General features: G+C 35.6%; 1 protein-coding gene across 2 annotated transcripts; it reads right to left on the reverse strand.

The window, feature by feature from the left end:
- Positions 1-1638: 1638 nt before the first annotated feature.
- LOC149205533 (formate dehydrogenase 1, mitochondrial-like) lies at positions 1639-13534 on the reverse strand. 2 transcript variants are annotated; one of them, XM_089395098.1, is made up of 3 exons: positions 13346-13534; positions 3688-3892; positions 1639-2096 (listed from the first exon to the last, which is right to left on the reverse strand). In XM_089395098.1, exons 1-3 carry the CDS (start codon positions 13462-13464, stop codon positions 1899-1901), a joined length of 522 nt encoding a protein of 173 aa, XP_089251224.1. In that variant the 5' UTR covers positions 13465-13534; the 3' UTR covers positions 1639-1898. The 2 variants fall into 2 exon arrangements, with proteins under 2 accessions (XP_089251224.1, XP_089251223.1); XM_089395097.1 differs by having other exon boundaries at positions 3688-3897.
- Between the last annotated feature and the right edge of the window lie 265 nt (positions 13535-13799).

Genomic DNA, 13799 nt, shown 5'->3' on the forward strand with positions numbered 1-13799 from the left:
GATTTAGCGCCAGATTTTAGTGCATTTTTTTTGTAATTGTGATGAGCAACCTGGCGCTAAATCTGGCTCTATTGTACAATTTTTAAAGCGTCCTTTTTTGCACCTGATTTTGCATCCTTTTTCACGCTAGATTTTGCATCATTTTTTACACCAAACTATGCATCATTTTTTGCGTCAAATTTTGAACCAAGATTTGCATCTTATTTTATGACAGGTTTTGCTTCTAGTTTTGTGTCATTTTTTGCATCTATTTTTCATTCTCTTTTGCTTCCTATTTTGTGTCATTCTTTGCTTCCATTTTTGCACCATCATTTGCATCAAGTTTACACTGTATTTTGAATCCAATTTAACGTCTTTTTATGCATCCATTTTGTGTCAGTTTTTGCATCTAGTCTTACGCCAGGTTTTGTATCTAGTCTTACACTAGTTTTTGCTTCTATTTTTGCACCAGCTTTGGTGCCTATCTTTGCACCATGTGTTGAATTTGATTTAGCACCAAATTTTGCATCCATTTTTGTGCCCATTTTTGCATCTTTTTTTGGACCATTTTTTACATCCACATTTACGTTTGATTTGTCTCCATTTTTCCCATCTCATTTTGCACCATATTTTGCGTCATTTGTTTCATCCAATTTGCATCATTTTTAACACCATCTCTTGCATCTAATGTTACATCATTTTGAGCATCCAAATTTGCATTTATATTTGCATCTTATGTTGAGTCATGTGTTGTGTCCACCTTTGCATCTTATTTTGTGTCTAATGGTACATTCAATTTAGAGCCATTTTTTACGTCTACTTTTGTATTTGTTTTTGCACCAAGTTTTGCATCCAATTTTAAGCTATTTTATGCCCCTTTTTGCACCATTTTTTTGTGTCTACTTGTGTCCAATGTTGCACCATTATTTACACCGACTTTTTCATCCAATTTTGCATTTTTTTGGTGTCTAGTTTTACATCGTTTTCACCATCCAAATTTGCATCTTTTTTTGCCTCATTTTGTGTCCACATTTGCATATAATTTTGTGTCTGAGTTCGAGCCTAAATTTGCATGTGATTAGGAATCATTTTTTACATCCAATATGGCATCCTTGGTTTCACCTTTTTTCAGCCCCATTTTGCATCTTGTTTTATGTCTTTTCTTACATCTTTTTTTTTTCCTTTTTTGCACCCAAGTTTGCATTCCAAATTTACACCATTATTTGCATCATCATTTGGCATATTAATTTGTAACGTTTTTTGCTTCTTTTTAACGCTCAACTTTGCATCTTATTTTACATCTAGTTGTTGTCTTTTTTTGCATCTAATTTGGTGCCCATTTATGTGTCCTTGTTTTTGTCCAATTTGATATCCTTTTGTATGTCAATTGTTTGCATTTTGTATTAATTCCTAGTTTAACATCCAATTTTACTTTCAATTTTGCATCCATGGTTACATCCGCATTTGACTTATATAGAGTATATTTTTCTTTACATATATGACCCCATTTATAGATTCATAGTAAAATATATGATAGTTTCTAAATATCATTAAAGCAGATATCACAATTCAAAATCATTTGTAAAGAAATTTAAGAGAAATTGACAACATCCATCCAAAAAAATAACAATGTGTCATTAACAATTTTCAAAACATGTATAAAATAGCAACATAATACTAATAAAATCAGTATTATTTTTAATCAAAACAAGTAAAATTCAAATATGATTAACAAATCAAAATATTTCATGAATATCGTTATTCTACGATAAATTAACAACATACATAAATCAAACTCATCGTATGATTACAAAATCAAAATGTCTCATTGATATAGGGTAAATTCACAACACCCATCTAAACATAACAATGTCATTCTACACAATAATTTCTTCATAAAAAACAATGCATGTGCATGCCTAGCTACCACCACCAAGATCATCCTCATGATCATCTTGACCATCCTCATTACTCTGATCCACATCATCACCAACACCGCAACTATCATCATCATCTCCTCCTTCACCACCATCATCCTCATCCTCATCCTCATCATCTCCTGATATATGTTGAACATAATTTGGATCATCGTCTTGGCAATCATTACCTATAGCATTCTGACAAAAAAAATCAATATTACATGTTAGTATTAATTACATAACACAACGCATGTTTTTGTTATACAATGTTAACCATAAAATGAAGTAAGATATACTAGCATTTGCACCAGATGTTGCAAAGGAAACGCCGTAAGGCATAAATTGAAAAATACAAATACAACAAAAGAATACTTTGATAAAGAATAAAAATATATTGAATGCTCAAATCAATGCCCCATTAACTGGAAGCATTTAGTAGACATATCTATCAACATTAGGATTATACACAATGATCAAGAAATTTTCCATATACAAACAACAACTTCCACAACAACCTTTTGTCACATCCACATTTTAAGAAATGCCTTGGAACGTGATCAGAATCTTCCATATTGCCTTTTTCATTATGCAGATAAATCTTCCATATTGCTATTTTCATCATGAATATTGTTAGTTCATTGTTGTAAAGTGTTAGTGTGTTAAATTCAATACTATAAGTTCGACAAGTGAAAAACATTCCTCAATTAGCATAATATACATTTTTCTCTCACCGTGTATTTTTCAGTCAAAGAGCACAAGTAACATATTAACATGTATTTTCCCTTCATTATTTTCATCATAGAGCCAAGAAATCTACGCCTTATCTATAAAGTAACAAAAACATTTTGAAATAAGTTTAATATTTCAAGCCAGTGTCTAACCTATAAAGTAACAAAAACTTTTTGAAATAAATTTAATATTTTAAGCAATTGACTAACCTACTTTAATAATTGAAAAATTCTCAAAGATGAATTATACTCCATAATAAGAGAGCCAACATTGGAGCCCATACTTTCACTAAAACCAAAAGAAACACAACCACTTGTTAAGAAGAAATTCAAGTAATAATAATAAAACAAAAATAATAAACATTAAAGTATAAAATGGTATTTCCAACGCACAAGTATAAATATACATGCTCTATGTCCATTGTTAGATTAAATGGGTGTGGAGAAAATTAGTAGAGAACCCAAAATTGTATTTCTAATTAGGATGGGTGGAGAAATGCTTTAAATGCGGGTTGTTGTCATTCTAATGAAACCCTTTGCAAAGGGGATGTTAAGATTCTGAGAGAAAAGCTAGGCTTGGTAGAGAACACCTTCCTTGTTAAACATTCCCCTACTGTAACCAAAAGGAAAGGGCAAGAGAAACAATAATTAGGTTTTTGTTCACAAGTTCTACAAAATATATAGGTGCTATTGATGTTTGAGTGAATAATGGGAGAGATTATTTATGAAATTGTGATAAGGCGCACCTAGTTTTGTCAGAAAGAGGCATATTAATGACAAGTACATCACATTTAGGTAGCATTTCGTCAAGATTTGTCTCCAATGTTGCTCCAGTTTCCTTTTCCAATTCGGGTCCAATAGAAAGACGGTCGTGGTAAAGAAGCTTACAATTGAAGGGTTGTACAAAGGAACGCAATTCAATTCAACATCATGTAATGTTTATTATTATTAGATTGAAATTTTGAAACAAACAGCATGCATGCGTAAGAATTATGGAGCACTGATTTTTGAAAAGAAGTTTGCAACATCATGAAGTAGTACTAGATCCTAAGAATGAATACCTTCAAACGCTTAAGTAGTTCTTTGCCAATACGCCCTACACCAATAGAACCAATAGTTTTCCCTTCTAGATCATATGACCTGTAAGAAATTGCTGCCACTTTCCAATCACCCTCAACAATTTGCTTATATCCAGGCACAAAGTTTCGCATCAATATGAGAATGCGCATTAGCTCATCTTCTGCCACGGACACCACATTACTTTCGCTGATCTTCAACCAATGATGATACAAACAAATCAATGGAATTAAAAAATATATCCAATATAAATAAAATGCGTTTTTTTAAAAGTAACTCCTAAAGTGAGAAAAATAAAGTTAAAAAATATAACAATGACAATTGTGTAGTTAAAGTGTAACCAAAACAAAAATATATATACAACAATAGAATAAATAAAATGCGTTGTTTTAAAAGTAACTCCTAAAGTGAGAAAAAATAAAGTTAAAAAAATATAACAATGACAATTGTGTAGTTTAAGTGTAACCAAAACAAAAATATATATATATATATATCAATAGAATAAACCTATCAAGTGTGGATCAAGCAGTTTGTGTCGGATTTAGCCCATAAAATGTCATTTTCAAATTTAACAATAGAATAAACCTATCTAGTGTGGATCAAGTAGTTTGTGTTGGATTTAACTCATGAAATGTCATGTTCAAATTTAATGGAGAGGGGTCGATTTAATGGAGAGGGGTTGAGAGTGGGAGCCACTTGTGAAGGGTAAAAATTATTCCGTAAGGCACTTAGTGAGACAGAGCCTTGCACAAACCTATTGACAACATCCTACAATTAGACAAATCATTCTTCCATCAACCATTGGAGCTGATCTCAACCTAAACGTAGGTCACCACGGTTAAAGAGAGGACATCATAACGAAACAACGAATTAAACATGGAACCGTCATTTCTAAAGGAAACAATGGTACCTAAAGCTATTCGAAACGTTCGAAGGAAGGAGCAAAATGTCATTTATAAGAAAATAGTAAACTTCGTCCACAACAACGCTACTTAGGGTGGAAATTGTTGGGAAAACCACCACAAGAAAGGAACAAAAAATGGGAAGGCTAGAAATGCAATTATCTTTGCCCTTGAAATGTCTACTAAAAGGAGAGGAGAGTTCGAAGGAAATTAAAGAACTCAAAAGGCAGTCCTTGGAGTCATCATTGCCCGATTTGAGAGAGCTTCCATTTTTTGAAAGAGTTGTTTTACTTGCACCTCCCCTCTCCATTTTGTTAAAGAGTTGTTTCACTTGTTATGATATATATGAATGTTACAGTGTGCAGGAGTATGATTCAATTCCATACGAAAATACAAAACATCTGATAGGATTTCCTTATACCTCATAGGCAAACAACCATTGTCCCTTCTATAGATGAGCAGAATAAGTGCTTGGTTCTCTACACTAAATAAAGACAAAGTATAGTACTTATTGCTGACAAAATAGGATTTAAATCGCGGTTCAATTGCTTGACATTCAGCTGGTCACAGAATTGTAGAGTGCATAATCATAAGTGATGTTGCGAGCCTCATTGCTCAAAGTCTAAGGGTCTTGCGAGCCATAATCACAGCCATGTATGGCATATCTTGTGATTATGGCATTTTATGAGGTCAATTCTTGTGAAGACATTTCAGTTTATAATAAATTTTGAACCTCAACAGAGTTTTGGAAAGACCTGGCTGAGCTAGGACATCAACAACACAGCTGATATGAATGACATAATCTAGCCTCAAGAGGGAGCCTCTTTTGTTTCATCACTCTAACAATCTATGAAGTGGTGGAAAGCATAACAACTTCCCCTTGAATATGACACCTAAACTGAGTACAAATCCTAAATGATGCAGCCCTTGGTGCATGTCTCTCAAAGTATGGGACTTTTTACAAAACTCTTTGTTTATTTTAGTTTTGGATGACAGACATTTACAGTTTTTGGTTTTTTCTGGGGTTGTTTATCCTTCTATGAAGGTGACCCCAGGTTTACTTATGTACATGCTCTTATACTGTTTTTTACATCCTCTGGGAGGAGACTCCAACAGCTTTACAAATGACAGCAGAATAGCTCCCTTTGGGTTGAGCAGAATGTGTTCTTATTAAGCCTCCTCATGGCTTTTGAACTATATGTACAAAAACTTTTTACAGTATTAATAAAAAGTTGTGCTTTTTTCCTCGGAAAAAAAAAAATGTCTCTCAAAGTATCGATATTTCAAATGTTGAAAGCTCTTGTGCCCATTTGATATGCATTCGATTGCAGTTCCCCTGAAGAAAGAATCTTATAAAGGTGAGGCCATGGCCAATATGTTAGCCATATCCATTGGAGTTTCCATTGCTTGACAACTTTAGTGTGATCAGTCCCACCATGATTCACATGGGCTTCTACTCAACACTGGCTGTTGCTATTGTAAGAGTCTTCAAGCTCGTTGAACCCATAGTATTGATAAGTGTATTCTTTGGGTCTCTGGTTTTCAAATTCTGCCTATGTTTTCCTCTCAGTATCATTATTTCAAATGCTGAAAGCTCTAATTCCCATTGCTGTGTATTTGATTGTGGTTTCCCTGAAGAAAGAAGCTTATAAAGGTGAGCCCGAGGCCAATATGTTGGCCATATCCATTGGAGTTACTATTTCAGCTTATGGGGAGGCCAAGATGAATGCATGGGAGGTGATTCTCCAGTTAAGTGCAGTTGCATGTGAGACTACCCAATTGGTTCTCATACAAATTCCACGAACATCAAAAGGGATTAAGTTGAATCCCATCACATCTTTGTTGCTCCTTGTTGCCTTGTTTTTCTCAGCACCCCCTGGGCCTTAGTAGAATACCCATTTCTGATAATCAGGGTCTCTTCCTTTGATTTGGATTACATGACATTTCTGCTTGTGCCTTGGCTCTTAATCTTGCAGTGTTTTTTCTGATAGGAAAGACTTCAGCCTTGACTATGAATGTTGCTGGTCTTGTCAAGGACTGGCTGCTCATAACATAATCTTTGTCTGTAATAAATGAAAAGGTTACAGTCATAAACTTGAGTGGGTGTGGACTGGCTTTTCTGGCTGTCTGTTACTATAATCATTTGAAACTTCAAGCTCTCAAGTCCAATGACAACCAACCAAAGTACCTCAGCAGTGCAGCTGATGCCAATGATGAAGGAGAAGGTTTGATAATGACGAGTGGGAGATCCTCAATCAGAGATTCAGAACCAGTAGAGAAAAATCAAACTCAAGCTTCATGATTAGGTATTTAGATCATTAATATTGTCTTGTGCTAGAGATTACTGTTCTTGGATTGGCTCCTCTATGCCCAGATCTATTTGCAGGGAACAGGCCAGTCATTCACAGTGAAGAAGATAATGACAAGATTAGTGTATAATGATGGACAGGATGGTGCCATGGTGCCAACCTAAATTTCAAGTAAGGAGACATCTGTTCATCAATTTGTCAAGAAGCATGGCCTACAATTCAATTGCTCTAAGCCTATCACTTCTTCCACCTGTCAAATAAATTGTTTCCTGTTTGTTTAGTTGACTATGGTTCTAATAAATATACTATTGTTTGATGTAAAAAGACAAAACAAAACAAAAAATATGGAAAGTTGTGACCCCATTTTCTAACTACAAATTGAAATCGGATTACCATAGTGACCACCTCTGCTTATTGGAATCAAAAAGGGGGTGGGTTATGCACAATCCTCCGTATCATTTGCTATTACCAGAGATAATTAAAGCCACCCTAAACTCAAGTCTTAACTATGCTGATAAGTGAATAAGTGCTTGGTTCTCTACACTAAATAAAGACAAAGTATAGTACTTATTGCTGACAAAATAGGATTTAAATCGCGGTTCAATTGCTTGACATTCAGCTGGTCACAGAATTGTAGAGTGCATAAAGTTATAATTCCAACAGATACCTACCAAATTTTAGGCAAAATTAACTGGAAAATATACCCAAAAAAAAAACTAAAATGTAAAACAATTAAACTATGCTTATGTTTGGACATGAAGCTATATAACAGCTACATGTACCCTAGTGGATATATACATGATTTGGACTTTTATTGTTTGGTCAGCAAAAAGAATTTCTTCAGGGGACGTCTTCCTGACTCTGCCATTTTGTCATATCTTCTTTTAATAATAATATTTCAACAGTTTTCTATAATAATCTTATTATCTTATTTATATTTCTACAATGTGTTTTTTTGTTATTCTTTCTTTATTTTGGAAGTTTCTCAGCACAGTCATTACTCCCATGACGCAGTAGAACACATAATTACTATCACTCAAGCAGATGAACCATAAAGCTTTCAACAATGACTGTGCAAATACCAAGAACATTTGACAGTATTCCATTCCATACATTAATTGGATAACTTGTACATGACAAGAAAACCCATGTACATACTACAAATTAATGTATAACTTGTACATTACAAGAAAACCCATGTAGATGACTTGTCAAGCCAAAAAAGCAGCTAGGTTTAAAGCCAATAGGTTCACTAAAATGAAAATTTCCAAACTCATGGACTTTGCAGAGGTATCTTCGAGAAACATAAACACAATACCCTTCTCTGTAGCTACTACGCCAACAAGAGAAAGTTGAAACGTTTCCCAAAGGTCACAAGCAGTTATGTCAGATAAGAATAGAAAACTCACAGGTAAAGAAGAGTTTAAAGGCTATAAAAAGATGGAGACAACTCCGTACGTTATATGTCCATCGTAATGCTCTTTCAAGCTAGAATAGGCTCCAGGTCTGTTAGTAAAAGGCAAGAGACCAGCTAAAGGCAACAGGGGCTGATGGAAGCTTTCATTGGTTCTCTAGGCAAATCCATCAATGATATAAGTGTGAGGCATAGGAACCAGTAGACAATTGTAAAAATAAAAATCACAATCATAGCACTGTACCTAAGTCAAAGGTATAGTTGTAAGTTACTGTACACTGTTTTCCAAAAATAAACTAAAAATTTCAAGAAACTATTCATATCCTGATTAAAAGAAATGGCAAGCTACAATTTCTCATTTAGAAAAACATTCCAAAAATGTATCAATTAATGACTAAGGATACAAAAAAAATGTTCCAAAAGTTGTTAGGAAAGCTTTCTTGGGATTTGGCTTGTCTGGAGCAGGAAACATGGGCTGCATATATCTTTTTTTGTAACTGCCTAATGTAAGACATTTTGAAAGGGAGATTCAAGATGCTTCATCAAGGGGCTTGAAATTTTTCATGTATGGCCATTTTGAAAGGGAGATTCAAGCTCGAGGGGCTTCTAAACATCATGGTGGGCCTCTTCATATTTGCAGTCAATCTCCATTGTTCATTTCATGAAGCTTCAAGTGCCTAGAAATTCAAACCTATGTTATCACTGTAATTGGTTCTTACTGTTTTCGGATCAAAGGCACGAGTCTCTTTGTTTGTGGAATTTGATACATCTTCGGATCTTCCTCTAAATCAACGGCCTCATATAAAATATCTGGGCTTCCAATAGATTCTGATATCGGGTAGTGATCGTTAAAACTGTGGGCTGGGATTTCTCCATTAAAACACATTGAAGATGCATCAGAAATTCCAACCCGAGGTGAAGGTCTAATAGAAGACCTAGGAACTGTGGAAGAAGCCAAAAAAGAAACACGGCAACTAAATTGCTATGTTACAGATTACCTCAATATAAATGAGGATCTTCTAACACTTGCCCAGCGGAAAGAGGAGGAGGTAATTTTGAAGCTTAAGAGTTTTATTTTGAAGGATTATTTTTATTAGCATCAATGGTAGAATACATCATGTATTAAGCCCTTTTATACACGTTGCAGATGAGCTCTTTAGCTGAAAGAGTGGAAGGCTTGCAGATGGTACTTTCCAAGAATACAGAGGATAATATCATTATGGGTGGAACATTGAGAGCTCTTAGAGTCGAAATGGCTGATCTCAGACAGCAACATCTGATACTTAGGCAGCATTATGATGTTACTCAAATGAAGCTTAGGAATAGTGAATAGTAAACCATGGGCTTGCTTCAAGGCAATATGAAAGTACTGGTAGGGTGAAATAGGATGAAGCTCTAGAAGCCTGGAATCTAATTCAACAAACACAGAATCTCGCAGGGCATTATTTGTTCTTGATGCACTATTTGCTAGAGAACATTTGGTGCACATGATCCACAAAATCCCACAACCCTGATGCAGAAACTCTGCAGGGATGCAGGATTGACAACCTTAATGATAATCTGTTAAACTAGAATAAAAGAAAATTTTATAAGCACAAGGCACTTGTATCGTTCTCTTGCTTAAGAGAGAATCTGGTTCAAGATCATTTTCCTCCTTTTAACAAGTGCTCAATAGATTTCCTAGAATCAGAGGTCTGAAAAGAAAAAAACCAAGAGAAGAAATAGACGAGGCCCCAAAGCTAGTAATACCACTGGGATTCTGTAGAAGTTCAAAATGCAAACATGCAAATTAAATATAGGGTCTGTCAATGGTGTGAAAAAAAAACCAAAAAGAAAAACCATCTCCACGAGGTCTTAGATTATATGAAAGTCATCAAGATATAGAACTCATTCTCAAAGCAGAATGTGATTATGAAATTCATCTCTTTTCTTCCCCTTGAGCTTGTAACCAGTCGGCACTGTCCTGGTAGTGGTTCCCCTGAAATGAACACAAGGTGGATAAAACACTGGTCTAAGAAAACATGGATATTATACTAGGAAGTAAAGAAGATGGTATAGTAGCAGTTCTTTGTCAATGGAATGTACAGTTTAGCAACAGGTTATTTGGTACATAAAAGGCCTCTGTGTACCATTATCTCCTGCAGTCTTTTTTTCCCAATTGTATCCAACTTCGGGTCATCATGGTTTACGAACAAATTATAGATAAAGGAAAAGAAAGAAGAGAATATCTAAGAACAAAGAACATGGGAATGCATGCTACAAAACACTATTTTCATGAATTATGTAATTTCCCAAAAATGCCACGAAAGATAGGCAGCTCGTTCCATCACAGAATGTCAAGTTAGATTTATTTAAACCATAATAATGTAAAGATTTGAGCGTTTAGAACTTTTAGTCAATATGATGCATCATTTACTACAATCTTCCATCGTACTGAATACTGAGATGGAGATTGCAAAACGTGAAGAGTCGATGGGAAAGTTAACCCGAAAGTTAACAGCCATTGTTGCAAACCAAGATTTGCTTTTTGCAGAAACTGAACACCTGCAAGTGCATAGACAATTGCAAAATGCCAACTACAAAAAGGTTGAAACTGAGGCTGAATTGATACATTCCAAAAATCTGATGAATGATTTGAAAGGGAAAATATGTCATATGCATGATGAAATGTGCAGACTAAGGGCCGAAAAGAGTGATATGATCAAGCAGAATATATTGCTTAAGCAAGCAGCAGAAGCTAAAGACCAGGTTATTCTAAACATCCGGAATGAGGCAACTGACTTGTGGCACAGAGTACAGGTTTTAGAAGATGAAGTCATGGAGAAAGAAGGTCAAATTTCTATATTAAAGGGATCATTCTCTGAAGAGTATTGGTATTAACAAAGCATAAGAGCATGGATTCACCATCAGATTGGCCTTTTCTGTCAGGATGTTAGTAGGAAGAGAAGGAGATACTTGTTTTTGACCGCTTGGCAATGCAAGTTTCAGGTTCAAGCACCCCTCTTGATCCATATGGAACTGAACAGAGAACTGCTCATCCTCTGCAGATTGATTTATAGTCATAGTACAGTGCTTGAGGACATTACATTACAACATCTCTACCACACTGAGCTTGCAAAAACAGTCTAACGATTACAGAGCCCTACAAGATATCCACTCGTGTCAAAAAGGATTTAAGCTTGTTTGCAGATATTTTTGAGCTTTCAACTGTTTAAGTTTTGGTGGCAATGAACTCGTTGAATTGAACTGAACCTTTCAGACTGCCCAAAAAGAAGTCACGTGAACATCAAAATTCTCAGTTAAACTGCCCTAAAAAACAACAAAAATGTCACATGGACATCAATAACATTCTCAGCGGAACAATTGTGTAGAGATCTATCTCGTATTATGATGCTGATCTGGGGAAACTCAGGTGTCAAAGGAAAGCGCTTGTAAGGGAGAAAAGAGATACCAGTCATTCAGGGAATTGACAGCATCGGAGAATATAACTCAATGCTTACAGAAAACCCATTCTCACTATGCCTTGAAAGGTTTGCAATGGCCTCTAATGCATAGTCACTGCTATAAGTTTGGCTGCCAGCACATGATGATACTCTCCTAAGTGTAACTGCTACTATTTCCCAACAAGTGTCTAAGTGCACTCTCCTAATCACTCCCTAGAATGATTGTTAGAATGATTGTTTAGCAGTTTAGTGAACAGGAAAAGGCCATTAGGGAAACTGGTGGATTGAATTTTCATTAAAGCCATCAAACAACTAAGTTACTAACAACTGGATCAATTGAGTGTAAAATATGGTTTCGTCTTAACCTCTGATATCAAAAACTTTGAGGTCTGGTCAATAAATTTGTGATTAATGTGGATATATGCAACACTAAAACGATATTCCCTCCACTCAAATACGAAACCAAGGGGAAGCGCGAAGAAACAGACCAATAATCAAAGAAGAATGCAATACCCCAATTATCGCAAAAACATTTGACTGTCACATCAATTATAGAACGCTAACAAACTTATGCAAACGAGGGAACTGGTTGCCACTAAATTATATTTGAGCTGAGGTATATATACATCAAGTACACACCAAATTGCCTTATCGGCCTCGGACAAAATAAAAGGGCAGGTTGCACACGGCTATTAGTAGCAGCAACTAAGGCTGGTTTAGTTTTCGGCTCTCAAAGAGCCCAATACTCAAGGTAATGACCTAAGTGGGCGTTGAATATTTCAATCCATCTTTTCTACTGCTTCCCCACCACCGTTCCTGACAACAGTTGCCGCGATGTTTCATAATTACTTAGTACTCAAAAGAAATATGAAAGTTTACAGGAGAGGCATATCACAGTATAAATGAAACAGTCTAGGTCGGTGGCAGTCGGAGTTGGCTTGTGAGAGTTTTGGGTAATTTTGAAAGCATAGATGCTCCTCTAATTGCTCAACTCTGCTTCTATATTAGTACAGATCCCGGATAACAGACCTTTTGCAGAGCTCGTTCAAGGAAGACCTTTAAAAACCAGCAAGTTCAAGTAAGAAATCCAAAAATTCAGTGCAGCTCATGAGGCATACGTCAATTGAGTTATCTCGGGCAGTAGAGTGGAATGGCATTTGTCAATTGAGTTATCTCGGGTAGTACTGCTTACAACAGGAGAATGACAAGACCGTATAGCAGAGAGTTCAAAATCCGCATACATGATACAAACAAGGATTAGAAGAGTCTAAGAACAGTGCTCACTGTCTACAGAGCCAAGACGAATGCAGAAGAGTTCTTCCTTCAGTTCCCCATCTGAGAAATCAGTTGCATGCCAGACCCAAGTTTTATCACTACCTGCGTGCTCCTGAAGTGACATTGGGGAATGAACTGCAAGGCAAAAAGTTGAAATATTTCCAGAAAGTTGAAATATGGCAAATTTTTCCAATCAAGAACTCTAAATAATTTCATTAGGACAAGGCGTAGAGGATTCATGACGGCGACAAGAAAATAATGGCGCTTTGCAATTTTAGCACTCTCTTGCAGAAAAATACCTTTTCTGAAATCGTTTTGACCACGAAGAAACGCAGATGAACTGTTGGAAGTCGTGCAGAGAGAGATCTGGTGGCTCGTGGATCGATTCTGGGGCAATGTTTATGCGATTGCAAACCATGATTGTTCATATGCGAGCTACTGAGCTCGTTGAGAGGGATACGCGCAATGGCGCCAAACTACCAAGAGGATTTGAATTTAAAAGCGGGATAGAATATCTACCGTCCGATCATGTCATCGACAGCCATATATTTGTGTTTCAGTAAAACGGATTTTCAAAGAATTTGAAATATTATACATTTTATAGAATGTGAAATATTATACATTCTATTATTTAAGTTGAATAATAGTTTTACTTTGGAAAAATAATTGGGCACATCAAATAAAATATTGATGCGACGGACATAGAACTCCGAAACAATAATGTACCCTTCTCTTACTCCAAAACAATAATGC

This window comes from Pinus tabuliformis, chromosome 1_2 (assembly GCF_031772625.1).
Source record: "Pinus tabuliformis cultivar Carrire ecotype Pingquan chromosome 1_2, CPIR1, whole genome shotgun sequence".
NCBI classification, from domain to species: Eukaryota; Viridiplantae; Streptophyta; class Pinopsida; order Pinales; family Pinaceae; genus Pinus; species Pinus tabuliformis.